This window comes from Argentina silus (genome assembly GCF_951799395.1).
Source record: "Argentina silus genome assembly, chromosome: 3".
NCBI lineage: Eukaryota > Metazoa > Chordata > Actinopteri > Argentiniformes > Argentinidae > Argentina > Argentina silus.
In genome coordinates this window covers 19844416-19870452 of record NC_139657.1, presented here as the reverse complement: position 1 = coordinate 19870452, position 26037 = coordinate 19844416, and the positions used below count along the sequence as shown (strand labels likewise).

At 46.0% G+C, this 26037-nt stretch overlaps 1 protein-coding gene across 1 annotated transcript in view; it reads left to right on the top strand.

The window, feature by feature from the left end:
* The first annotated feature begins 3917 nt into the window (after positions 1 to 3917).
* Positions 3918 to 26037, top strand: part of mob2a (MOB kinase activator 2a) — a 56598-nt gene continuing 34478 nt past the window's right edge. The window contains exon 1 of the mRNA XM_083666888.1: positions 3918 to 4457. Within this exon, the coding sequence (XP_083523014.1) occupies positions 4441 to 4457 (17 nt within the window). The 5' untranslated portion in view covers positions 3918 to 4440. The remainder of the gene's footprint in view (positions 4458 to 26037) is intronic.

Sequence of the window (26037 nt, the reverse complement as noted above, 5' to 3'; positions counted from 1 at the left end):
GGTTCAAACACAGTCATGGTAAATCCCTTTATGAAAACAGTCACCTACAGTTTTTGAGAAAGTGAATTGGACTTTTATTTTTTTTTATTTGTATTTTTTTCCTCATGAAACAAACAGTGCTATAGTTTCTACTTACCTATAAACCTCACCTCTTCTCTCTACCCCCCCCACCCCCTTCTACGCCCGTTCTCCTCCTTCACCTCTGCTCTAGCTGTGCTCCTCGAGCTACTGTTCTCCCCTATCTCTCCTCCCCCTCTCTTCTTCCCCTCTCTCCTCACCCCATGCTGGAGCCAGGTAGGTCTGTACTGTAGACATGAGTAATGTGGCTAAGAGTGAGTCACACACTCAGACATCAGGCGTCAGTGTGGAGCCATTGATGGGAGACACACAGACACACACACACACACACACACACACACACACACACACACACACAGGCACCCGCACACGCACGCACGCGCACACACACACACACACACACACACACTCACACACACACACACACACACAACTTGAAACCTAGCTAGACAAGTCTATACAGTACTCATCTCCTAATGCTTTGATCACAAGAAAGAAAAAAGATTGGCATTGTTGGCTGAATATGGATCTGTCTGTCTGGTGTCAAAGTCCTAAATTAACACGTTTGTTTTTGTGTCGCAACATTTTGCACTACATAGGCTTTATATCAAAGTAGCTAGTGAATAGTTATTGCAGCTTAATGGAGTTCATTTTATGCTTCTTTATTTTCATATTTTACGGAAAACAGATGAGACAGCACCAAGTAAAAATGTGCTTTGAGTTCTTGAAATTGTGAAAAGTTATTGTGTCATACGTGTGTGGCCCTGGCAGCCCTGGCCTCTCTGTTCCTCTGCCCCTGTGCTCACCTTGAGCCCAAAAGCTCTAACACTGATGAAATGTGACCATGTTACCTCAGCATCCTCTGGGGCAGGAAGTGACCGCTGTATGAGGCAAACGGAGAGAGTCAGCTGTACCGGGTCAAGTGATTCTCCTCAGCAAAAAGATTTTTGGCCAGAAAAATCTCTCTCTCACACACACACACACACACAAACACAAGCAGAAACACACACACACACACACGCACACACACACACACACACACACACACACAAACACGCATGCATGCACACACACAAACACACACACCTCCACTTTGCATCTATTACGCATTTATTATTCATGTGAGAGTAATGTGAGGTGTCTCCATTGTAATGCCTGCTAATGGCTTTTTGAGTTACCGCCTTCTGGCTATGAATAAATCATATCAGTGATGCCACAGCCAATACTTCACCCTGACTGTCTCTATTGACGTGATCTATAGGTGTGTATGTGTGTGTCTGTGTGTGTGCATGCGTGTGTGTGTGTTTGTGCGTCCGTGTGTGTGAGTGTGTGTGTATTTGTGTGAGTGTGTGTGTGTGCCTGCGGTTGTGTGTATTTATGTAGCTGTTCCTAAAACAGATGGACACAAAAGGGATTGCTTGTGTTTAATAACCATTAAGCTGAAGCCTGTTTTTCCTGATGACAGAATATCCTGTGTGTGGAACAGTACAGTGAATGATGGCGCCTCAGGGCATGACAGAAGAGGATGAGATTTCTAATGAATAGATATTCTAATGGCTGCCATATTGGCCACAAGAGTTCCAATAATCTCACACTCTTGACTGTGAGACAGACTCTCAGGTGGTTCTGTGAATGTTATTGTGATGTCATTTAATGGTGCCAATATGGAGGAGTCCCCAATTCTTTTTACCAATGTTTGTTGTAAATCATGTTTCCTGTTATCTGACATTTCTCCCCTGCCCATGTTATGAATATGACTGTTGATATGAACAGTTGACATAATCCAAAACAAGATCAATGATTTAGATAAAAACATGTCTCTGTTGTGAATGACTGAGAGGTTTACAACCCAACCCGCCCTGAGTGCCCTCTTGCTCTGAGGTCGTCTCCCAGAATAGGCCTGGGAAGTGTGGAGTGAGGGGGGGTGAGGAGTCGATCCTGAGGCACACTGTACGGGCCAGGATAGGATGGGGGGAGCACATTGATCTGTGCGTGGGTCTGTATCGATGCCGGGATGGGTTTCAGGAAGTGACCTTGGCCGGCCCAGACAAGCACCTGCCCAGAACAGAGCTCTGTTTCCCATGGAGCCTCTCTCTGGCACCAACTGCTCGACTGACACCTGAGGACGACTGTTACAGACACAGTGGGTGATAACCCTCTGAAGGGTAAAGGTACAGTGATTAAGACAGTAAATAGAGTCATGTGTTTATTCATGCAATCATCACATGACATCATGCATCAAAGGAACAGTTTTAGAAATGCTGGATGACACCTTTCTGAGGTTAACGCATAAGGGTCATCATAGTCTTATGTTGCCAGACTTCCAAGTCTCGTTAGCACTCATCTGCAAGGTGAGAAGAAAGACTGGGAGGTTAGGGTCAATTCAATATGTAGGCTCTGCTACTCCAAAGAACAATACTCCTTGTTGAATATAATATCTTATAGCTATAGTATCACAAATGAACCACCACCAATGAGTCACATGGACTGCTAGTTACATAGTTCTGTAGTTAATGACGTGTATAGAAGTTGCCTTTAGGCACAGATCTGGGACCAGTTTGCTCTCTCTGAATACAAACGTTTCCCATTAGTGGAGGAACTGACCACAGATCAGTGTCTAGACTAGAGTCAACTGCATTCTGTACCAATCAGGCTCATTCAGTGTATACAAGAGCCACCGCCAATAAACAAACATCCCACAGCTCTCTCTAGTGGTTCACAGTGGTCCTACACCACCGCTGAGAACATTCCACCAGCTCCCTGTCTGTCACCCTCGTTACTCCGCCTCTCTGAGAGCTGATTGGAGCACACCAGGGTACCGGAGCGTCAGTGAGCCAATCGCCTGGCTCTGCCTCCTGTTAACAGGGCTTCTATTCTCAACATTCTTTCACTTGCCTATGTGCAACTGTTATTTATAGAATCCCGAGGATCCCGAGCGGAGCGGGGAGGGGGGGGAAGAGGGCTAAGAGAGGGAAGGAGGGAGGGGGACATACTGATGCGACTGCCACCATAAGACCCGCTCTGATGGGCTTTTAGAATATCAGAAAGAGATGGAGACGCACACACACGCACAGGCACACGCGCAGAGAGAGCGTACAGAGATTCAAATACAGAGAGAGGGGCGAGTGAATAGACAGAGAGGGGGTGAGAAAAAGTCATTAGATGAGTAATAAGGCCTACAACAGAGAGGTGGTGATTGAGATGGGCCATTGAGAGATTGAGAAAAGGCCAGAGAAAAATAAATGGGAGTCAGAAAAATTGGGGTGAATGAGTGGAGAGAGAAACAGACGGCATACTGTACAAGAGCGCTCTTTTCTCTTTTTTTCTCTCTTTTCTCTTTTGCGATGTTGATCGTCTAAACAAAGTGTGCCTGTAAAATAAACATAATATCTTGAATTGTAGGCCGAGGCCTACTTTATTAACCAGTAGGCTAAACGCCTTAACCAGTAGGCTACATTGCCTCATAAAACATCAAAAAACCCTTAAACATAAAGGAAAGAACAAGTGAAGTTTCTCCATCTATCCACTTATTGATACCCACGTCCGACGTGTCGAGAATCAGCACCCACCCGGCAGTGGACAGCGACCGATAGGTGCAGTGCGGCGCACTGCTGAATCAGGTGGGTTAGTGCTACTGGGCTGAAACAATACCTTGCACACCCAATAGCTCCCCCATCACCAGAGTTGATCATTGAGTTGATGACCTCTGGAGTAAATAACACTTCAACTACATATCCCATCGATGCCCCCCCCCCCTCCCCCCGTGAGTCGTAGCACATCCGCGGACGCACGAGGGAGGGGGTCGGATGGTTCTGTGTTTACTTCCGGATTTCGTTCGTAGCAGCAGCTGAAGATCGCTGTAGCGTTTGGAGCTCAACAGCTAATTCAGTACAAGGACTCATGACAGAGTGTAGTTAGCTAAACTAGCTGCATCCCAAGTCGATTCATTCGGTCCTTCTACAGTCTGCGAAGGACATTCGACACGCCAGTGGACATCCCCGGTAGAGCGAAGACACGGGACCTCGCCGACCGGAAAGTGGACGGAGACCGTTGCCCGCTTTCCTCCACTTGTCTTCGAGCTCAAAGTCACTCAATGCTGCGCTCCTTTCGCTCGCCTTCGGTGCAGTACCATCTATCTGACTGTTAGCTATTTCATGCTATTGTTGTTTTCTAATCTCAGGATCAAAACAAGGACACCTGTAATAAGTTTTGACATTTTACCAGCGAGTCGAGAGAGAGGGAGACCGATCCAGGGAGCGACAGGATTCGGGGCCGGCGGGGAAGCGAGGGGTGGCCGGATAAAGTAGGGGGGTCGCCTCCAGCTCTTGGTGGATTTATCCCTAGCTAGATACAAACATCATCATGGATTGGTTAATGGGGTGAGTATAGATAGCTAGCTAACCTTCTACCGTTGACAGGTTGACAGTGCGTACCAGCGAAATAATCGCTTATGAGGTTGCCGATATAATTTTGAAAACCAACCACAACAAAACAACTGATCTCAGTAATGCATGATGAATACAGCTCACTTCTCCCCACCACCTTAGCAAGCCATCTAGCTAGTTAGCCAGCTAGCTAGTTAAATAGAGATCATGGCATGTTATCATTTTTGGGCAACGGTAACGTTAACCGGCTAGCCGATATTTTGAGCATCCCGTGGCCTGTTGCATAGCCAGCGCCCAGATTAGGTCGCGAAAATGTATTTTTGTAGAAGCCCGTCACATGCTGTCTATAGCTTATTTATAGGACAGATTTATCTAGCAGGCTAGCAAGCAATGTTCTGTTTATTTCACTTGCAAGGTGCGTTGTTGTGCCAGTGCTTCAACACGGTAGCGAGCTAGCTATGATGGCTTACTGTATTTGGGGTTTTGGCTAACACGCTAGCGGGCTAGTTGTTCAGGCCCGGTGACTTATCCAGACGGATGCTTTTACGTCGCTAGCCGACTAGCAACATATTACACTACGCGTATAACACATTATATTTTCATCAACTACATAGCGCATTATCGAGTTTCATGACAGTGTAGTTTGAGGAGATTGACCATGTTGTGTAAAGGTGTCACGCTGGTGCGGTGTTGGTGGTGACATGGTGCGAGTTGACACCTCGCTCGAGCTGCGATGCTGACCTGTCACTTTATTTTTGGTTGTACTTCCGCCTTTAATGTCACCGTTCTAAAGAGATAGGGGGCTTGCATAGCTGGTACTTGATGTTGATGCTCACAGTTACAGGTTACAGAGAATTTCTAACCTGCATGGTTTTGCCAGTGGGATAGGTCTGGTTGTGGATTCACACTTTGCTTTAACCCAGCCTAGGACGAGGCTAACCCATCATCATCACAATTTATGATAGCGATTCTAGTATTTCAGTCTTTCCGTGATAGATCAGACATTACAACTCTCCTTTGTTTCTTGGCCATAGGGTCAAGATTTGTTTCTTGACTTGAGTTGCACAATGTTTACTATGCAAACTCAAGTCCGGTGGATCAAGCATGTGCAGAGCTTGATTCATATTTGCCTGTGAAGAGGGAGGGGTAATGAAGATGTTGTTGATAACTTTGCATAGCAGTGATCAGCTTTCAACTAGAAGGTAATTACAGTATCATCGCCAGTTAGCAAGTGACCCCTCTTGAGGTTTTGATGCACCTGCTCCCAGCTCTGGAGGAGATCTGTCTCTCTGGATGCTTCATTTAGATGTCTGGGTAGTCTGGGAATGTAACATTTGAATGTTTGTCACTCGCTGTGAATATAGTTGTCCCCCACACCCACCCACCCACCCACCATGTGCTGTAGCTGATTTTCCCCCAAACCTATTTCAATTTTGAGGAAATTGCATATTAATTTGTACAGAGGCACCCTCAAATATTGCTATGTAAACTCCCAGCCAACTTTGCTATGTATAATTCCAGCCAATTTCGGTCTATTTCTGTCTCTGTCTATGTATCATTTAAGAGTGCTTCTGTCTCAGATACACAACTGCTTGGTGTGATGCTACCATTCCAGACACAAAACCTTGTTCATTTCAATGTTTGTGTGACTGGGCTGGGAAATGAGAATGACAGGAACAGAACAGTTCCTTTGTCTGCATGGTGTCACAAAAGGATTTGAGTCATGGTGAAAGGTGTGTCACCTAGGCAGCCACGGATCTCAGTGCTGTGAGTTAGAGCAGAGGAAGGGTGGAGGCCTGCTGTTTGGGTGGTTCTCCTCAGCGTGACATTTAGTTTGAGAGATGATAACGTGGCCCTTTTGGTGCCCCAGCCACCGACTTCAACTAGCCTAGGCCTAATTTTCTTTGTTTTTCTGACATTCCTCAGCCTAAAATATCGGCATTGTGCAGGTCTCTCTCTCTCACACTCTCACTCACTCACTGCCCCAAGTTGGGGTTTTTTGGTTGTCAGACATGAACTGGTTTGCTCAGAGATATGTCCCACTTGTTGTCACACTTATGAAGCTCCTCAATGTGCTGGCTCTCGCCTCAAGCTTATCTGGCAGCGCCTGGTCGTCAGATGAATCTTTATCAGACACACACACACACACACACACACACACAGTTGTGGGTTTTGGAGGTTGTTGTTTTTGGAATCCTATAGCTGTGTTGTTCAAACTGTATCAGGGGAAATCATTTGTGGTTTTGCTTTGTGAAATTGTTGAAGTGAGACCCTATTGAGACCCTATTGCATAATAATAACAATAATGTAGCCAACCATACACAGCCTAAGCTTTTGTCATCAATATTAGGCCTCTGTGTTTTTTTCCAACACCTGTCCTGACTTGTTTGTGAGTTCATGTTTAAGTGCACTTACACCAAAGGTGTATCTGTCTGTATATGCATGCATGTGCGTGTGGCCTGAATGCATGCAAAGCAAGCAGGTGTTGGTCCAGTGTGCATCAGAGAGAGAGAGAGAGAGAGAGAGAGTCCATGAATGAGTTAACCAAGCGTGTAATCACTCTGAATACAGACCTAGGGTGAAGGACGGAAGCCTGGGCCAGAACTGATAGAAGGAATGGAGCAATGGAGGGATGGAGAGAGGACGACAGGGCCATGATTGATGGGGAAGTGATGGAGAGAAAGATGCAGAGACTCATGGTCGGGGAAAAGATTTGGAGAAGGCGATGAGAGCTCCTGATGGTAGAGAGATGGAGAGAATGACAGGGCCCTGATAACTGTGGAGGGAGAGATGGAGAGAACAGACCGGGCTAATAACTGCTTAGAGAGGGGCGGGGGGATGAAGAGGGTCATACAGGAGCTTATGATGCCTGAAAGATGGAGTGGAGCAGCCGAGCTTGTCCACTGGCTGGTGCAGTAATTGGCAGATTTAAGTTGAGGTCACTGGGGTGTGTTGTGTTGAGGGACAGACAGAGAACTGAGTGTGGGTTCAATAGTCGTGTGTGTGTGTGTGTGTGTGTGTGTGTGTGTGTGTGTGTGTGTGTGTGTGTGTGTGTGTGTGTGTGTGTGTGTGTGTGTGTGTGTGTGTGTGTGTGTGTGTGTGTGTGTGTGTGTGTGTGTGTGTGTGTGTGTGTGTGTTGTTCAGGCAGCACATTTGATCTAGGTGACCACATCTCTTAACGGGGTTCCGACAGGACGTTACATCACAGGGGAGATGTGCGACGCCTAAATGTGTCTTTTCCTGCTGCGGGAAACAGGCTGGCATGACAGATGTTTTGAGAGAGAGAGAGAGACCTGCGCAATGTCCATATTTGAGGCTGTCTTTAGTGTTATGGTTAATGGCTGTATGACATACATAAACACACATGCATTCACACGCAATGTTTACATTTTTGACCTTCAGCATATAGGCCAACAGTTGCAAAAACATGCCCCACTTTGATCTGATATCCATAGTGTCTTCAGAAAATGAAATAGGAACAGTGATATGGGCACATGATAGAGTAGCATCAAACATTTAATGTATGGTCACGATTTTGCATGTTTTTTACCGATTCAGTAGGCATGGAATGAGAAAAACAGTGGTGCTATCCAGACAGCAGCTGTGAGCTATAATGATGATGATATTAATAATAATAGTGATGATGATGATGATGATGATGAGTCACATGATCTCTAGCCAATGGGCAGCTGTGGATGGCTGTTAGGAGAATTTATGAAAGCCATATAAACTGACTTCAAACAGAGGGACAGGCCTAGCTATTTATTATGTTCATAGTCATGCTACAGATATTCAAAACAGTGTGTAGTGTATCGATGTGTGTCTGTTTGCATGTGCGTGTGTATGTCTATTTGTGTGTGTGTGTGTGTGTGTGTGCGTGCTCCTGTGTGTGTGGGTAACACCCCTTTTTGCCTTTGACTCATGGTGTATACATAGAGGCTCCAAATGTGGTCGTACATTTCTCTTCAGCTGTGATTAGCAGCCATGTCTTCATTTTCAACCTTGGTCCTTTATTTATTACACACACACACACACACGCACGCACAACCCACACACACACAAGACACACACACACAACCCACACACACAAGGCAGTGTGTGCCAGCCCAGGTAACTGAGGTTACCGCTGCTAGAGCTGAAGATCTAGAGTTGGATAATGTGAGCAGATGAGCAGACATCATTTGTCTCTGTCTCATAGTCTTCCTCTACTCTGGTAGAGAGGCCAACAGATTACATCGCTTTGCCCTGGTCTAGAATGGTAGCTTCCCCCAACACACATGCACACACACACACACACACACACACACACACACACACACACACACACACACACACTTATGTTATGATTCCCACTGGTCTCTGAGGCTATTAGGATTGATCTCAATGCTGTAGAACCCTCAGCATACCGTCAGGCCTGTCTGTACCAGACTCACTTACACCACTTTCACAGATACACTGGGAGTGAAGGGAGCTCCTGTTGACTTACTCTATGGAAACATGAAGCTAAGAGTGCTCGGAAATAGAATGCTCTCTATTTGGATCAGTTTGCTGTCCGACACTTCACTTGTAACACAATTCAAAGTAATTTGTCACAAAACACTTTGTAGAGAATCGGTCGTATTTTGGCCTTTTAGGATGACACAATCCAGCTTTTTTGTAAGACAATGCAAACTAAACACGTGTGTGTGTGTGTGTGTGTGTGTGTGTGTGTGTGTGTGTGTGAGGTGAGTGAGTGAGTGAGTGAGTGAGTGAGTGAGTGAGTGAGTGAGTGAGTGAGTGAGTGAGTGAGTTGACAGAGTCTAGTGGTGTGTTCTCTTTAGACCCATATCTCTGGAGCTAGATCTGCTGTGGGCCAAGCATGTGATGTTATGGAGTGGCGTGCTCTGAGGGACCAGCTACTTGTTAGTTTGTTCACTTCCTCAAGGGCCTTCAACCACCCTCCTTCTCCATCTCTTTCTTCTGCCTTTCTCTCTGTCTCCACCTCTTTTCTCATCTCTCTCTATCTGGCCTTCTCTCAGTCCCTCTGTTTACTCTCTCCTTTTCTCCCAGTCCCCCCCCCCTTCCCCTTCTGGTGGAACACTGATGTGCAGAGATGGTTGCGTGCTTAGTTGCTGTCAATGCTAGTCTGCTCAGCCGTCTAGAGCAGAAGGCAGCGCTGGCCTCTACAGGCCAGGGGCCCGGGGCTAGTGGCTAGCAGCAGGTTGTTTCTGAGAACAGCTTTATGGACAGTGGTAATGTGTGTGGTATACAGTAGACCCACCACAGTATCGCCCCTGCCTATTGCCCTGGTTCTGCACAAGTATGTAGGGCTGAGGGAGGAGAGGAGAAGAGTCTCATTTGGGAAGAGTCCTCTGCTTTTCCCGTCTTGCACAATACGCTTCATTTAGCATCTCAGTTCTCTGGGATTCTAGCCCTGGTTGTGCTGCTAACAACATGAGTATTCATTAGTGCTGCTGCGGGCCTTATTTTGGGACATGGCAAATTGCATATATTATCACGACAGAGAGAGGCCTCCCTCCCAGGGCATCTGTCAACACCGACCGACAGCACACAAAGAACAGCACAGCTTAGCTTAGCACAGGATGACACAGCACATCACAGATCACAGTACAGCTAGCTAGACACTGCATCTCCAGCTGTCATACTGTATGTGCGCCTACCAGGCAGCTCTTAGCCCTACAAAGCAACCGGTAGGCCTACCACCAAACCATAAAGGCATAGCTGTTATGGTTCAAGGGTGTAACCAAGCTGAAATGATAAACTCACTCCTCAAGTTCAAATATAGCCTTTGCTTCTTTGGTGGTGTAGCTGGTTCACATCAGGTATTTTATGATGTCACGTCTGTTGGCAGTACAGAGGACGCAGGTTCAACACTCGTGTGATCTCGGACTGTGAGGAAGCATTCTTGTTTGCGGCAGTGTGACGACTGTGACAAGGGACTAACAATGACTTCAGGTTCCATGGAAAGGGGACGTCACTGCAACAAGGCTGTGGTAGTTGACTAGCCAGTGCTACACTAGTGCTGCACAAACTGAACAGAGAACTGTTCTCAATCTGCACTGAGGATTGATTGAACCCCCTGGCCCTATTACTATATTACTAAGTTGAAGACACTGAGAGAGATTTGAAGGTTCTATTGAGCCTTTTCCTTCAACAGGAAAATAGCTTAAAAGTCCACTCATATAAACAGTACTGCGCACTCTCTGTCTCTGTCTCTGGAGACAGGTTTTTGTCTATCTCGTTTCTCTCTCTCTCTCTCTCTCTCTCTCTCTCTCTCTCCCTCCCTCTCTCCAGGCAAGTCTCTCAGGCAAGGTGATTCCGAGAAATGAAAGTGATACCAGAATGACTCTGCACTTTGGCTTTTACTGAATATGCATAAGGTGTGCGTGTGTGCGTGCGTGCGTGCTGACCTTTTGCTGAATGCAGTTTGAACTGATGGTGTGTGTGTGCTGATCTTTAAAAGGCCTCAGGAGACAGCACATGCAATGAGTGCGGTGCAACCCAACACCACTACGCCAGATCTGGTCTTTACAACTCCTGCTTAACCTAACCTAGCGCCCCAAGCCTGCCTTTTAAAGTAACTCTGCTCACTCAGCTGACACGTACTGAGAACTAGCCTATCAGAGATTCACCTGTTGAGCAGTTGACCAGTCACTGTTATTGAAGGCCACTCTAGTGACAAATGATTTTGCGCAACGTTTATTGAACACCCAATGTCAGTGGTCAATCTCTCTGGCCAACGGGTTGTCCCTCATTCCTTGAGGCTACTTTAGTTAAACCTTTTTCCAACATATTCACACTTCGCTGCTTTGCTGCTGCTAAGTGTTAGACTCAATGGGAAATTCTGGACACTGCAAAGGTCCGCTCCTGACTTGTCCTTGGGCCCTGTGTTGTGTGTGTGTGTTCGTGTGTGTTTGTTTGTGTGTGTGTTCTCTGTGTTTTTGATTTGGCAGGAGTGAGGTACCCTGCTGTGCTCTGACTGTGTTTACTCTTTTGTAACACACTGCCCTGCCCAGAACTGGCAATGCCAACGGACGGAAAGAAAAACATTTGGGGGGCGAACAGTCACATGACAAAACACACACACACACACACACACACACACACACGCACATATGCTCCCCTCCCTGGCCACATGCATCCCATCATGCCTCAGCTGTGATAGAGCGTCGTCACAGTACAGGTTGTGTGTGTGTGTGTGTGTGTGTGTGTGTGTGACGTATTCGTACATGCAAGTGAGTTGGGTTGCTGTTGTGACTCTACATTCTGCTTTTCCACAGAGAGAGAGAGAGAGAGAGCAAACATACACACACTTTCTCTGTCTTCCATTCTCCCTGTGTCTCCATCTCCATTTCCCCCTCTCTCCCTTTTCAGTGAGTGAGTTCTCAGGGCTGTTTCATGCTTGTTTCTCCCTTCATGCTGTCTCAATGGAGCTTTAGTTCCAGCACAAGGGATTTGGGCAAAATCTGCCACTCCTGCACCCCTCAACCCATCTCACACACACATTCACCCCTGAGCCCTCCCTTCCTTCCTTCCTTCCTTCCTGCATCCTTCCTCCCTCTGCTCAGCCCCTTCACACTGTGTTCCCGACACACACACACACACACACACACACACACACACACACACACACACACACACACACCAAGGCACCATTTTCCCCCCGGCCTTGTTATCGGGCACAGGCCCTTCCGCTACACACACCCACTGCCCTGGACCTGTTCTGAGCAGGATCCCTGTTGGCCCTGAGAGTCTGCTGGACTGGACTGGACTCGATTGGACTATGGCGGTGCTCCATAGAGACAGGCTAGCTAACAGCCACAGGCCTGGGAGCAGCAAATGTGCTGTCAAACCTCATCATCTCCATAGACCGCTGCTGGCTACAACTGACTGAGGAACAGTTAAAGGCCCACGCCAGCCAGTTTTGTTTACTGTTTTTTTCTTGAAAAAACAAAAGCACCGAGTGGTGATGTTAGTAATTCACAAAGCTATTTGGGAAAGTAACGGCAGATACAGCTAGGAGCAATTCTCAATAAAATGTGTCGAAATGTGTTGTGCTAACTTTAAAAACAGGCTAGCCACGTCACACTTCAGCTCTAAAGCTGTATGAAATGTCATATGTCATGGCACGTGGGAAATCCTTTTAGGAGGATGATAGAAGAAAATAGAATGTATCGCCCAAAATACACATACTTTGACCTAAATGGCAATTTTCTGACTTGAATCATTGTGCAATACCATTGTGCAGCCCCAGGATGTTATATATCAGCAAAATAATGTCAAAATGACTAATGTTGGCCTTTAAAATATACAACACTCAGATATCCTGTCTGTTATTCTGAAACTCCTCCAGCAGGATTTGGGTTGCTACCTACACTACACCACCCTTCTAAATAGACACACACGCACGCACGCTCTGGCGGGGGGAGCATTTCTCAAACACCTGAAACTGCTTTTTCCTGCAATCTATAGACCCCACTCCCTACCCCACAACAACAATATACACAGAGACTGGATACATTTTCCCCAAAAGATAAACACTATTTTTGTCTATAACTGTATTATTAACAGTTGAGAACAAAAACACCAAAACATTTAAATATCACACATAACTGAAGATATATTGCACTTGAACATTGAATGTAACCTGCACCCATCCCCCACTACGTAACACTACATTTGTATGCAGGATGTGCTGTACAGGTTGCGTGTGTGTATGTGACGTGTGTGTGTGACGTATGCATGCGTGTGAGCAAATTAGGCTGCTGTTGTGACTCTACATCTTGCTTTTCCACTCCATGGAGTCTGGGACAGGGACAGCTGGAGGGACCAGTGGCCCTTGATACACAGACAGACAGTCAGACACACACACACACACACACACACATGCCTGCTTATGTTACAGAGCTCCCCCACCCTCCATCTTTATGTCATTCTGTCCTTAACCTTCCATCATGTCCGACCTCTGGGCGACAGCGATTGGCTGAGTCACGGAGAGACTAAGAGAGGAAGAAAGGATGAAAAGCAAGTTATAGAGCAATTGGGGTGGGAGAAAGAGGTGGTCAGAGAGAGAAAGTACAAGTAGCCTCAGAAAAAGAGATCATTCAAACCCCTTAGGTTAACCTTGGGTAAGGTTTTAGACATTATAGCCTTAATGCAGCCAGTAGGATTAGCTAACTAACTCTTAGCGAAGCAGCCAAACTGTGTAAACTCAGGGTTTGCTTTTGTTCATGAAGCCGGTAGGATGCTATTCTAAAGTCTGGGTTAGCTTTGGTGCAGCTAGATTTGTCCTTGGTGTTGAGGCTAGGCCAGTAGGCTGGTCTGAACTGTAATTGGATTAGTGTACGGTGGGTTGCATTAGGCCGGCAGGCAGGCAGGCAGGCCGGCCACAACCAGGCTCCACACAGACACACAGACACACACTGCTCCCCGTCCTCTCCTGAGCACTGGTGGGGATCCAAGCTTCAGCCATGGACAGGCCGATACCTCTTGCTGTCCCTCTCACCCCTCTTTCTCCCTTCCCTTTTTCTTCCTCTCCCCTCTCTCCTTTGTTTTTCCCTCTCTTAATTGGATTACAGAAGGCTGTGTCCGGCCCATGCTGAGAAAGAGAGAGAAGAGGGAGAGGGAAAAAAGAAAGGAGCAAGGAAAGGGTTGAAGAAGAAGAAAAGAGAGGTTGATATTGTAGATTATGCATATAACAGGCAAGAGGAGAGAGGAAAGAAGAAGAATGGCAAGCTAAAAGTGTAGACAGGAGACAGAGGATAGAGGATTTGAACTTTTCTTTTAGCTACATGGGACAGGAAGTTTAAGTTGATGTCATGGGTGTGTTGCCCATCCTGTTTGCCTGGTTTGAACTTTACCTTGGTGGGTGGGTGTGTGTGTGTGTGTGTGTCGAAATGCCTTCCTTAGTATGCTGTAAATCATTTCTTCTCTCATGCCTGTAACTTGATTAGATGTTAAGTGGGAACAGTATGTCTTCCCTTCTCACACACACACTGACTTTGATGTTTGGAGGTGTCCCTTTAAAAAGATCATAGCATTTGCGGTATGAAAACTGGATAAGTGTGTTTTATTCCCATGGCTGTGACTCATGTTTTGCACTGTAGGGACAGGTTGGGGCAGGAGAGAAGAAGAGGAGAGAAAAATAAAGAGGTAAAAGAGAGAGGATAGGAAAGGTGGAGAAGAGTGGTCTCTATAACCGTGAAATGAAGAGGAGTACAGTGCAAGGTTGCTGCGTTCAAGGGAAATGCACTAAGTCAAATATACACTCACCGGCCACTTTATTAGGTACACCTGTTCAACTGCTTGATAACGCAAATATCTAATCAGCCAATCACATGGCAGCAACTCAATGCATTTAGGCATGTAGACATGGTCAAGATGACCTGCTGAAGTTCAAACCGAGCATCTTTGAACGTGGCATGGTTGTTGGTGCCAGATGGGTTGGTTTTTCACGCACAACCATCTCTAGGGTTTACAGAGAATGGTCTGAAAAAGAGAAAATATCCAGTGAGCGGCAGTTCTCTGGGCAAAAATGCCAGAGGTCAGAGGAGAATGGCCAGACTGGTTTGAGATGATAGAAAGGCAACAGTAACTCAAATAACCACTCGTTACAACCAAGGTATGCAGAAGACCATCTCTGAACGCACAACACGTAGAACCTTGAAGCAGATGGCCTACAAAAGGGGGTCCAACCCAGTACCAGCAAGGTGTACCTAATAAAGTGAGTATGACTGTATGTGTATAATACAAGGCCTAATCAGACCATTGACAAAGGATGTTGTCATGTGTAGCTTTCTCTCCAAACACCAACACATATATACAAATATATTTGAATAGAGGCACAAATGTGGCTTTGTAAATCAGTAGGTAGGCCTCGCGCAACATTTAAAATGAGAACATGTATCAAATGTATTTGAATAGAGGGACAGGGTATGGGTAAAATATAGACTATATGAACAATTTAATTCCAAATCACTATATATCAATTGGCAATTGTTTTGACATTTATCATAAAAAAAAGCATAGTCTCCACACAAATTGAGTGATATAGATTAGATCAAACCACATGGGATGCACCATTCTTTTAGCCTTGTTTATTCTTTTGAAAGATGTACACAAACCAATAACTGATAATCAATTTGGATATATGCATTTTTCTTTTACCTGCAAAAAGAATGTATCAGGAGCGTCCAAACATCCACAGGTGCTCTTGGATTAGGGGAATTGCAGGAATAAAAAATAAAGTCTCAGTTCCTAAATGGCTTTATTCAATAAATATTGAAGTTTGAACTATTGTTTTGAAGTAATATACCCAACCCTCCCTGACTGGATTTTGCTAAGTAAAGAAACAAAATATCAAAGTTTTCTAAATGGCTCTATTTAGGAGGAGTGTGTAGGCTAGAAATATTGCCCATTCCTAGATGGCTTTATACGGCCAAGTAGGCTAACTGCAGTTCTGTGCACTGAAATAGACATATGCTAGTAGTCCTTCACTGTTCTGGCGACAAGATAGCAAATGTTCGAAAAGGTCCATGCTGTAATCTCTGACTGTCCAAATGAGGCACACGGTAATAGGTCACACACTGCAATCGTTTTGTGTGGCTAAGGGTTGTATTTGTCCTACAACACACCCGTATGTCTCTCACTAGACCATATGGACCTTGCATCTCCACAGTGTGTGTGTGTGTGTGTGTGTGTGAGAGAGAGAGAGAGAGATAAGGGGGAGCAGGAGGGAGAGATGGTGAGCATGTGTGCTCCATTCCTTCTCTGTGATGTGGGCTCCTCTAGGCAGAGGATAGAGAGACTATAGAGAGCTCTTTGAGGGGGAGAACAGATCTTCCAGGGTCGTTGGACTTCTGCCTGCAGCTTGGAGCTTGCTGCTTTAACCCATCTGTAAGGAGCAGACGACCACACACACACACTGGCACACACTCCTTTTGGCCCCTGTTAGGCTTCTGATATCCCCTTTTGAGGAAGTGTGTGTGTAAACACCGGTAAGTCTCAGTGACTGAAGGCTTATAGAGGGGCTGTCTGGGGAACACACTGTCTGGGTGACACACACACACACACACACTCGGCTTTTAAAAGCATTTTTTAAGCTTTTGCTGCTCACCTCCCTGGCCTGTTAAGTATGGCCTTTTAAAAATGGCCTTATAATCACTAGGATCACTGAGCTGGGCTGGTGTTAATGGCACGCAGAGATAAAAGCTGCTACGCTAACATAGCTAACAGCCTGCCTCCTATACAGCAGAGAGGCTATTAGCTAAGCAGTGATAGCGTAGCTAGCGGGTAGGGTAGGGTCGTATATCTCTGAGGCCAGGGGAGTCAGCAGCTCAGGCTGTTTTAGATTAGAGGTGAGAGGAGAGTGTCGTGGTGAAATATGGTTGGCTATTGTGTGGTTAAACGAGGCTAAGTGACCTCGCTAGCTCTGGGCTCCTCTGGGTCATGAGAGGGAAAGTAAAGATTATATCAGTGTGGAATGGTGCAAGGAGGTTTCCCATTTCCATCTATCTTCTCCTCTTCACCTGTTTTCTCCTCTCCCACCCTCATCTCTCTTCTATCCTCCTCTCTCTCTCTCTCGCTCTCTCTCTCGCTCTCTGTGTGGGTGTGGGTGGGTGTGTGTGGGTGGGTCAGGAGGGTGTCTGTATTGTTTACATTCCTGCTCTGTGGTTGGTATGGTGACTGATGGCTGATGTATGGAGCTCCAGATGTGTGACAGAGACTAGGCTTCTAACTGTTAGCCTAGCCGCTACGCTAACTGGACCAGGACTTGTAACCTAACTTACCTGGGTTCTCTTATTGCATCTTAGCAGAGGGGTTTTAGAAACAAAATAGACAACACATAACCCTTGAACATGGCAACTCTGTTCAGTATGGCAAACCCTCTTGTTAGTAAGAAGCACTATAATTGCATGACAGTAAAATGCTATGACTTGCCCGATTTCTGCTCTTCAGGCTCTTCTCTGTCACCGCCCCCAGATTGTGTGTGTGTGTGTGTGTGTGTCTGTGTCTGTGTGTGCGTGCGTGTGTGTGTGTGCACACGCTGACATCCTCACATCCGTTTCCTCTCATTGAGGAACACTGGGTCAGGGGGTTTGGCCTGCTCTGGTGAGCTCATCTAGCTCAGGGCTTAAGAATAGTTGTCTCCTCTTTCACACACAAATAGATGGATTCATCCTGATTTATTAGGAAGGAAGAGAGGAATTATGAGAAAGGTGAGGTATTATGTATAAGATGGTACCCCTCATAATATTTCTGTCTTAAAATTAAAATGGACTGGCTTTTTATTTCCATATTCTCTATGTTTCTGTATCACATCTATGCCACAGGGCCTAGCCAGCCTGAGCCAGCCCAGGGCTTCCTTTAGGCTTACAAGACCCCTGTAAACTAGGACTAATGGGGCTTATACTGGAATATCGGCATTTTGTCACATTATTGATTATTGGATTGTTTTGTCCACTCTTCACTTTCTCTCTGCTGGCTTCCTGTGTGATGCTTAGCCTCGAGGCTCGGGCTCGTGTGGTTAGCGGTTACTTCTTGAGGTGTGCTTTGAAAACCATAGCTGTGCTATGACAAGCTACTTCTTCCTGAATCAGCGTGTTCAGTGTCCCTGTTTTCTATCCTGCAGTGTGCGTGCGTGCGTGCGTGCGTGCGTGTATCTCTCTCCCTCCCTCCCTCCCTCCCTCCCTCCCTCCCTCCCTCCCTCCCTCCCCACCCTGTACTGTATTGTGCACTCCTTCCTCCTCATTGTTCTGGCTCTCTGTATATTTGAGGCCTGTTTGTGTCTGGAGCAGGAGGAACCAGGAAGTCTCCGTCACTGTTCGCTACCTCAAGGGGGGAAGGGAAAGACTGACACACGCAAACACAGGAAGTGCTGCTATTCTCATGTACTGTTTGTGTATGTCTGTGTGTCTCTCCCATAGCCAAAGTACATGTATCAGTGGTTCGCAGCAGGCCTCGTTCTCACCACATGTCTCTCCTTCGTCTCGCTCTGTCTATCTTTCACTCCTCCGTCCGTCTTTTGGCTTTATCTGTGGAGCACAGCTTTCACCGCTCTCAGCTGCTGCTACTCAGAATGGAAGTGGAACTAAAGTGTAGAAACAAGAGACACTTTTAGACACTAAGAAAATACATTTTGAAGCACACACACACAGTTTCACATACGTGTACACACACACACACACACACACACACACACACAGACAATGTTTTACATAAGTGTACACACATACACACTCTACTCTCCAAACCTGTACACTCACACCCTCCCACACACACACACACACTAATTGGATATTTATAGTTGGGCACACGCAGTACAGTCACTCATCGTATCCTTTGGCATATTTTATAGTTTGTAATTAGACAGTACTGTGGCTGTGCAGTAGCTTTCAGGGTAAATCGATGTCTCTGTGTCCTGCTCCAATAACCGCTGGCCTCATATATATATATCCCACTACAACAGATTTACACCTCAATAAAAATCCCTCTGCGGAGGAGAGCGCCAATCTGGTCTCCAGTATCTATGGCCTCTAACTGTGCTGGTCTTTATGTGACAACAAAGAGAAGCAAGGATATTCCCTCACCTTCATTCTCTTCCTCTGAGCAGACTCCAGACGTCCAGCATCTATTTAATCATAATCTATATATACTGTATATCATTGATACTCAATCCTGGTCCTGAGGAGCTGCAGTGGGTCCTGGTTTTTGTCCCAACCCTTGTGCTGTCACATCTGATTGAGCTAACCAACAGATCTTCAAAATCTTGATTTGCTGGATCAGGTGCGCCACTGCTGAGCTGGGCCCAAAATCTCCATGAACAGGATTGATTATATCACTAGTCAATATCATCTTTATTGTATTCACTGTGTTTGTGCTGCTGCTCACTCAGTCAGTGGCTGAGATGTGACCAGCTGTGGTGGAGGTGGTTGGAGGGCACTGGACCGTAGAGAGTGGTCAATGCAGGGCACTGGACCGTAGAGAGTGGTCAATGCAGGGCACTGGACCGCACTGAGCCCAGACTGCGCACACACACCCCATCTCATCTCGTTACATAATCGCCGGCAGCTGTGGAGTTCAGGGCTGTTCTGTAGCTAGACAGACACAGCCACTGCATGGATTATCTACCTGGGCCAGGATTAGAACTACTCGTAGCAAAGCAAAGCTGGGGACAACCCCATAGTCAGGACATGCTCCATTTTGTTACATTTGTACCATGACTGTTTGATAAAACTGGATAAAACTGAAATGGATTTGTCCAGACATAATATTGTATTATGTTTGGTACATTTTGAAATGTTTTCAAATCTCCTTTTACAGATGTCATGTACGTTGATGATGCCCCAGATAGTTCAAACCTCAGGGGTGGCCTTGGACAAACCATGACCTTTAAATGTGCTACAAAGCACACACCCTGTGTGTGTGTGTGTGTGTGTGTGTGTAGAGACCTGTCTGAGAGAGAGATAACACCTCTCTAATGTGTTCTGGAGCCAATTTGTCTGCCTTTTCCGGTTTTACCTGTCTGCATTGTCTCAGGTCAGATAGCGCTGCTCCATCTGCACTGATTGAAGCTCCGAGCGCCACATAGAAATGATGCCACCTGTCGTAAGGCTATGACCTGTCTGGTGTGTTGTTCTGCTCCCTCTGTCCCTTTGGGGCTTCACACAGTACAGGGCCGAGCCGTACTGTGCTGGCTGTTTCCTTTCATACTGTCCTTTCCAACGCTGTTTCAGCAACCGTGGTGGAAGCTTAAGCAGGCGAGCACAGTACAGTATGGCTCAGCTCTGCTCTAGTGTGAATTAGGGTTATGTTTCCTACCTGCTGTTGGTGCTGAAACAGGGATCCCATAGATTTAAAGGCTAAGTGGAAAGTGGAAGGTTCTAAGTGGAAAGTAGGCCTACAACACAGTGTTGAGGCAGAATATTGTGACTAACATCTAACATGCCATGGTCAATTGGTGGAAGGAATGTAGCATAGTATTAAACCTTTGGTTGTTCGGTAGGCCTAACCCCTGCACCCTGATCCTTACCTTAATAAAGGGAGAAAGGCATGATTCATTGTCATCACCATGAATATTGGTGAGTGTTATAATGAGTGTTATTCCTGGTGCTGCCACAGTGGGGCAGTATAACTCCAGTTTCATACCTTGTTTAAGAAACCTTTAGTGGCTATAAATGCTTACCTGGCAGGAGTAAGGTGATTTGTGCGAAAAGGAAAGGGAGAGAAGAGATTGAAGGATAGAGAAGAGAGATGAAATGAAGAAATGGTGTATTGACTAGAGAGAGGATGGAAGACTGGGAGACGTGAATACAGAGGAAGGAGAGAGAGATCCATTGAGCATGAAATCAGATCTTGGTGTTGCATAATCGTGACTCCCAGAGTGCACTGGGCTCTAACAAACACTTCCCATTATCACGTGACTTCAACTCCTGCAGCATACCGGTAATACCAAGCAGTATACCAGCCAATCAGATATCAATACTAGACAGTATACCAGCCAATGAGACATCAATGTCTGATCTACTATTAGGGTCCTTTCCTCATCTCCTCAACTCCTCTTCTCATCTCCTCTCCTTCATCACATGACCTCAACTCCCTCACATAGCAGCATTGCCAGATAACCTACAAGCCAATGGGCTATCAGTATCTGATCTACCCTTGTGGTCCTTTCCTCCCTTCCTCGTCTCCTTTCCTTATCCACCTTCCTCATCTCCTTTCCTTCATCACATGAACTCAACTCCCTCACATAGCAGCAATAGCAGCCAGCGAGTGGAGGCTGGTGGAGGTAGAAATCGGAGGATGGGCTTCTACCTCCACCAGCCTCCCCTGCAGACAGCATACCAGTCAACAGGACATCAATGGCTTCCCTTCTAACCCTCAAGCTCCCTGCTCTGTCTCCTCTCCTCATCTCCTCTCTCTCATCACATGACTGCAATGCCAGTACTTATCAGTCAGCATACCTAGCTTTAGCTAGTGAGACAGCAATGGCTGGCTGGTCCTCACTCATTCCTGCTGAGGGCTGCGTTATCACTGGGTATCAGCAGGTGGTGCCCAAGCAAACCACCGTGGTCAAGTCCATCATTTGCAGCACCAGATTTATATCACAACTGCCAGTGTTCCCATTGACAGCTGGTAGTGACTAACTGGCCATGCTAGAATGGACACCAGTAGCAAATGTAGTTTGACAAAGCTGGGCTAGGTGCATTTTTGCCCATTTACTCTCTGAGGAATTTTTTACTAGACTAAATTACATTAATTTTAGCTGACTGGAATTTAATTGAAACGGACCATAACTCCATAGAGAAGGATGATGACGCTAGGCTCTACCATAACAGATCTGGTCAGGCACCAGCCCCATAACCATTAAAATATTTATAGTGTTGAAAATAGCATCATAGGTCCAGATAGGCCCACTATTTTTAAGGCGGCCCCAGGAGTGGAAGTGTAATTCAAACCAGAAAATAGAGTAGCAGTAACATTGAGGTAACTAGAGCATCCATGCTGGCCCTGTCCCAGTTTTTTCTATCATGTTATTTTCCACTAAGCTTAGTAAGAGACTCCTATAAAAGGTGAGTAATGTGGTAGTCATCCTCAGGATAGCCCTGCTTGTATGTTCCAACACAGACCCTTGGCGTCTGTCTGCCTGGACGTCTATAGGCTCTTTCATTCTGTGCCCCTGGCCTCTACTCAGACATACAGCTTTAACGTGTGTGTGTGTGTGTGTGTGTGTGTGTGTGTGTGTGTGTGTGTGTGTGTGTGTGTGTGTGTGTGTGTGTGTGTGTACGTGTGTACACATGTCTGTGGGCCAAGCCCATTTTTGGCTCTACATTAGGCTGTCAGTGTTGTAAGTGTGTTTTCTATCAGTATCACCCTTGTGCTGCTGAACATACCTGGCACATAGCATGGCTTCTCTCCCCCTCCTATGAGAGATGGGTCTGGGCCTCTCCTCCTGACTATAGCGCCAGTTTGTGTGTGCGAGCATGTGTGTGCAAATGTGTGTGGTCAGATCGGGCTCTTTGGCCTGTATTCCTGGAAAGTCTCAGAAAAGGGGGGGAGGACTTGGGCGGCTCTGTAATGTGCTGCAATCAATGTTACAGGCCTTTCTGGAAGCTTCACTCTACCAATAAATGTTAAATGAATGAGAGAGAGAGAGAGAGAGAGATTTTTGTTCTCAGCAGGGTGGCTGTTGAAACTAAAGAGGCAGAAAAGAGTGTTGAAAGGCTTTGAGCATGATGATGAAGATGATGAGGAGGAGGAGGAGGAAAAAAGGGGAAGACAACAACAACTGACCACTGGGGTCATGATTAGTATGCTAGCACACTGCTGCTCTTACACAACATACACCAGAAGGGAGGGAAGAGGGGAAGGTGAGAGAGGGTTGTGGAAGAGAACAAAAGAATTAATGATACAAGTGAAGTATGAATGTAGAGAAGAAGGGATTGAGAAAGTAGGCGTTTAGATGAATGAAGGGATGGATGGATGAATGAAGGAAGGTTTTGAAGGAGAGAGGGATGAACAGAGGGGAGGGTGAGATGCTGGATAGATGAATGGATGTTGGGAAAAGGGAGGGATTTGTGTTCAGTTGTGCAATAAAGGCCTGACTAATTGTCCCTGTGGTTTGCAGTCATCCCCTCCCCTCCCCTCCCCTCTCCTCCTCACATCCCTCCCCCCTCCCCCAGTGGTTGTTGTGTAACACTGCAGTGAGCGTCTAGCAAAGCGATTGATTGATCAGCAGTTCTGGTGCCAGCCTGCTCTTATGGTAAGAAACGACCTGGGAGCCATTGCAGCTAGCAGGAGAGTGCTCTGGTGGTGCAGGAGAGCGAGAGAGCATCAGCCCGCACACGCACACGACTATTGAGGGAGGTGGTGAATCGCAGAGCCAGATGCATTACATCATCGGCCTTAAACTCTGCATCTATCATTCCAACCTTCCATCCTTCTCCACATGTTCCTCCTTCCTTCCAGTCATCAATCTCAGAGAGCTTAGCAGAGAGACCAGGGCTGAATATCTTCAAAATAGGGGAAAACTGTTAAGCAAACCGATTTGGTTCAAATTAGGTTAGGGTTAAGGGTTTTATTAAGGTTAAGGTCAATTTTATGTTTTAACCTAGTCGGGCTGCTGGTCAGGAAGGTCCCTTTAGTCTCTCCCCTACTGTACAAAAAATACTGTACATCTCTCCTTCCTCAAAGTAATCACCGATCAGACATGACTGGATAGTTGAACACTGGTAGTTGAAGCCTGATTACACCTATCCAATCCAATTGTAATGTCACGATCTGCTGCTTCATATTGCTACTCCAACGTAACTGCCAGTGGTTCTCTCCCTTACTAGCTCAGGGTAAACCCCAGATAAACTTGTCCTTCCACTTCAGTCCGGCTTTAGTACTATTTACACATACACCTAATGGTAGAGATCTGCTGATAGCATAAACCTCCAGCCACCTTCCCTCAGATGACACCCACTTATCTGATGGAGACACTGAGAGGGGTGCCAGCTGGGTGGTGGACTTGAGCTGTGGTGGCTGATATAGAGGTAACTCCCTCACAGCACCACTCAATGTCATCTAAACATCACCTCACTAACAAACACTTGCCCAGTCCAAAATCAACCCCAGGCACTCTTGCCATGACACTGTCACTCAATGCCCTTTCTAGTTATGGTTAGTTTTTGCAAGATTTGCATTGTTTCATGAACTGCACTGAGATATGTTGGACGTGCCAAAGCTTCCTGTATGCACATTTCCTTTAAGGCACTCTTACTCATGTCTGGAATCCAACACACACGTACGTCACAGGCACGCTATGGGTTTAGATGGCATTAATGGATCCCCAGACCTATTCTTAGAGTCAAATCTGTGTCACCCTTCAGGCGTTGACAAGTGTTTGCTGGGAGTCTGTGTTGTCTCTTCTGCCTCTGTCTATAGCATACTGAGGAAAATATACCCAGAGATTTTAGAATACATGTGCTCTATGATATATAGCCTTCGAGATAGGAAACACACCAGATAAAGGTTGCGAATATGTGGTCGTTGATGGAAAAGGAGTCACATCTATGAGTCATTCTTCTGGAAAGCAGATGATGTATTTTGCGTGTGCGTTCATTGACAATGGTATTCAAACCCAAATTGGTTTCAGACGAGTGATGTGGTAGTGTATACTAGAATGATTGAGAGTATGCATTTAACACAAGGCTGTAGATCTTACGTGTTTGAGAAAGTTCTCGTGATTTACGTCAGTGGGTTCCTGAGGACACTAAAACAAAGTAGTCTCTGTCCTAAGAAACAGTTGTGTCGATGCTCGTAGTTCATAATCCATCGTTCTTTTGTTGCATTGAAGCGATTGTTTTGACATACGAGGGACCTATCGGCTTTCCCCCGATTTGTAAACCCTGCCCAACGGAAGCGGGGGAACCAAAGTGGGGGCGGAGGTCTGGAAGGAGCAATAGAGAGAGCGAAAAGAAGAGTGCACGGGAACTCCGTTTTTGTATTGTTCCTTGTCTGCAACCGTAGAAGCGGTCGTTTTCGAGGTACATCGCAAGCTGAACGTTATCAATTCTGGATTTCTTTATCCGATTCCTATCGTCCGGAATGAGGTTTAAAAGGAATGGCTCCTATACATTAAATAGGTAAGGAGTTTTCCCCCGGTTACCTTTCCCATTCGCTCCATTGAGAATGGGTTTGTTGGAAGACATCCAGGTTGAACAAGATTTGATTGGTAGCATTGTTGATACCGTCTCACATTTCTGACATTTCTATTTGCGATGGTCGTAGTGTTTCCATTGTTGTTCCAAGTGAAACATGGGCATGCTGCGCCTGCTTTATCAATAGAGAGATTGGTTATGGAAGTAGCGTTGCTTCCACTAACAACCTGTTTTTTCCAAAAACCTAATAATTTTTCGGAAAATTAAATCTTTTCCCAAAGAGTATTTGGCCCTATTCACTTTCTCCATTAGTCTTTAAAACAGATTTGTATTGTTAGCTATTTGACTCTTGGCGTGGCTAATCAATCAAGGAGTAATGATTGTATGTAAATTGTCGTCATTGGGCATTATGCCATTCATTGTGATGGCCACGTGTAATTGTGGGTGGCGTAGAGGTCGAGTCAAACCGAAACCTGTATATCTAGCTTTGAGGGGTGGTCTCGCCCTCTTGTTTTCTCCTGCATAGTGAAGACAACGAAACGCCTCCCTCCCTCCCTCCCTCCCCCCCCCCCTCCCTCCCCAAGAGTACTGTAGCAACAGCCCTCCCTTGTGGTTCCATCACTTAGCAACTTTGGTGAGTGTCAGTGTGTGTTTATTTGTTGTACCCCCTAACCCACTTTCAGTTGACATGATGGCAAGTGGGTCCATTCATGTCCGAAGCATTACAATCCCAGTTACGAGTTACGGTTTTCCCTAGGCAATGATTCATTCCCCTCTTAGCATTATGTTATCTCTTAAGTCACAAGTTTAATGAATAGGCTTTCTTTGTCTTCCTCCTACATCCACAAACGAAGCAGACTTCCTGTAATTTGAACTGTTAAATCCGGCCATGGTAATGCCCAACTCTTTTGTTTTTCTGTTCATGAAGTTCC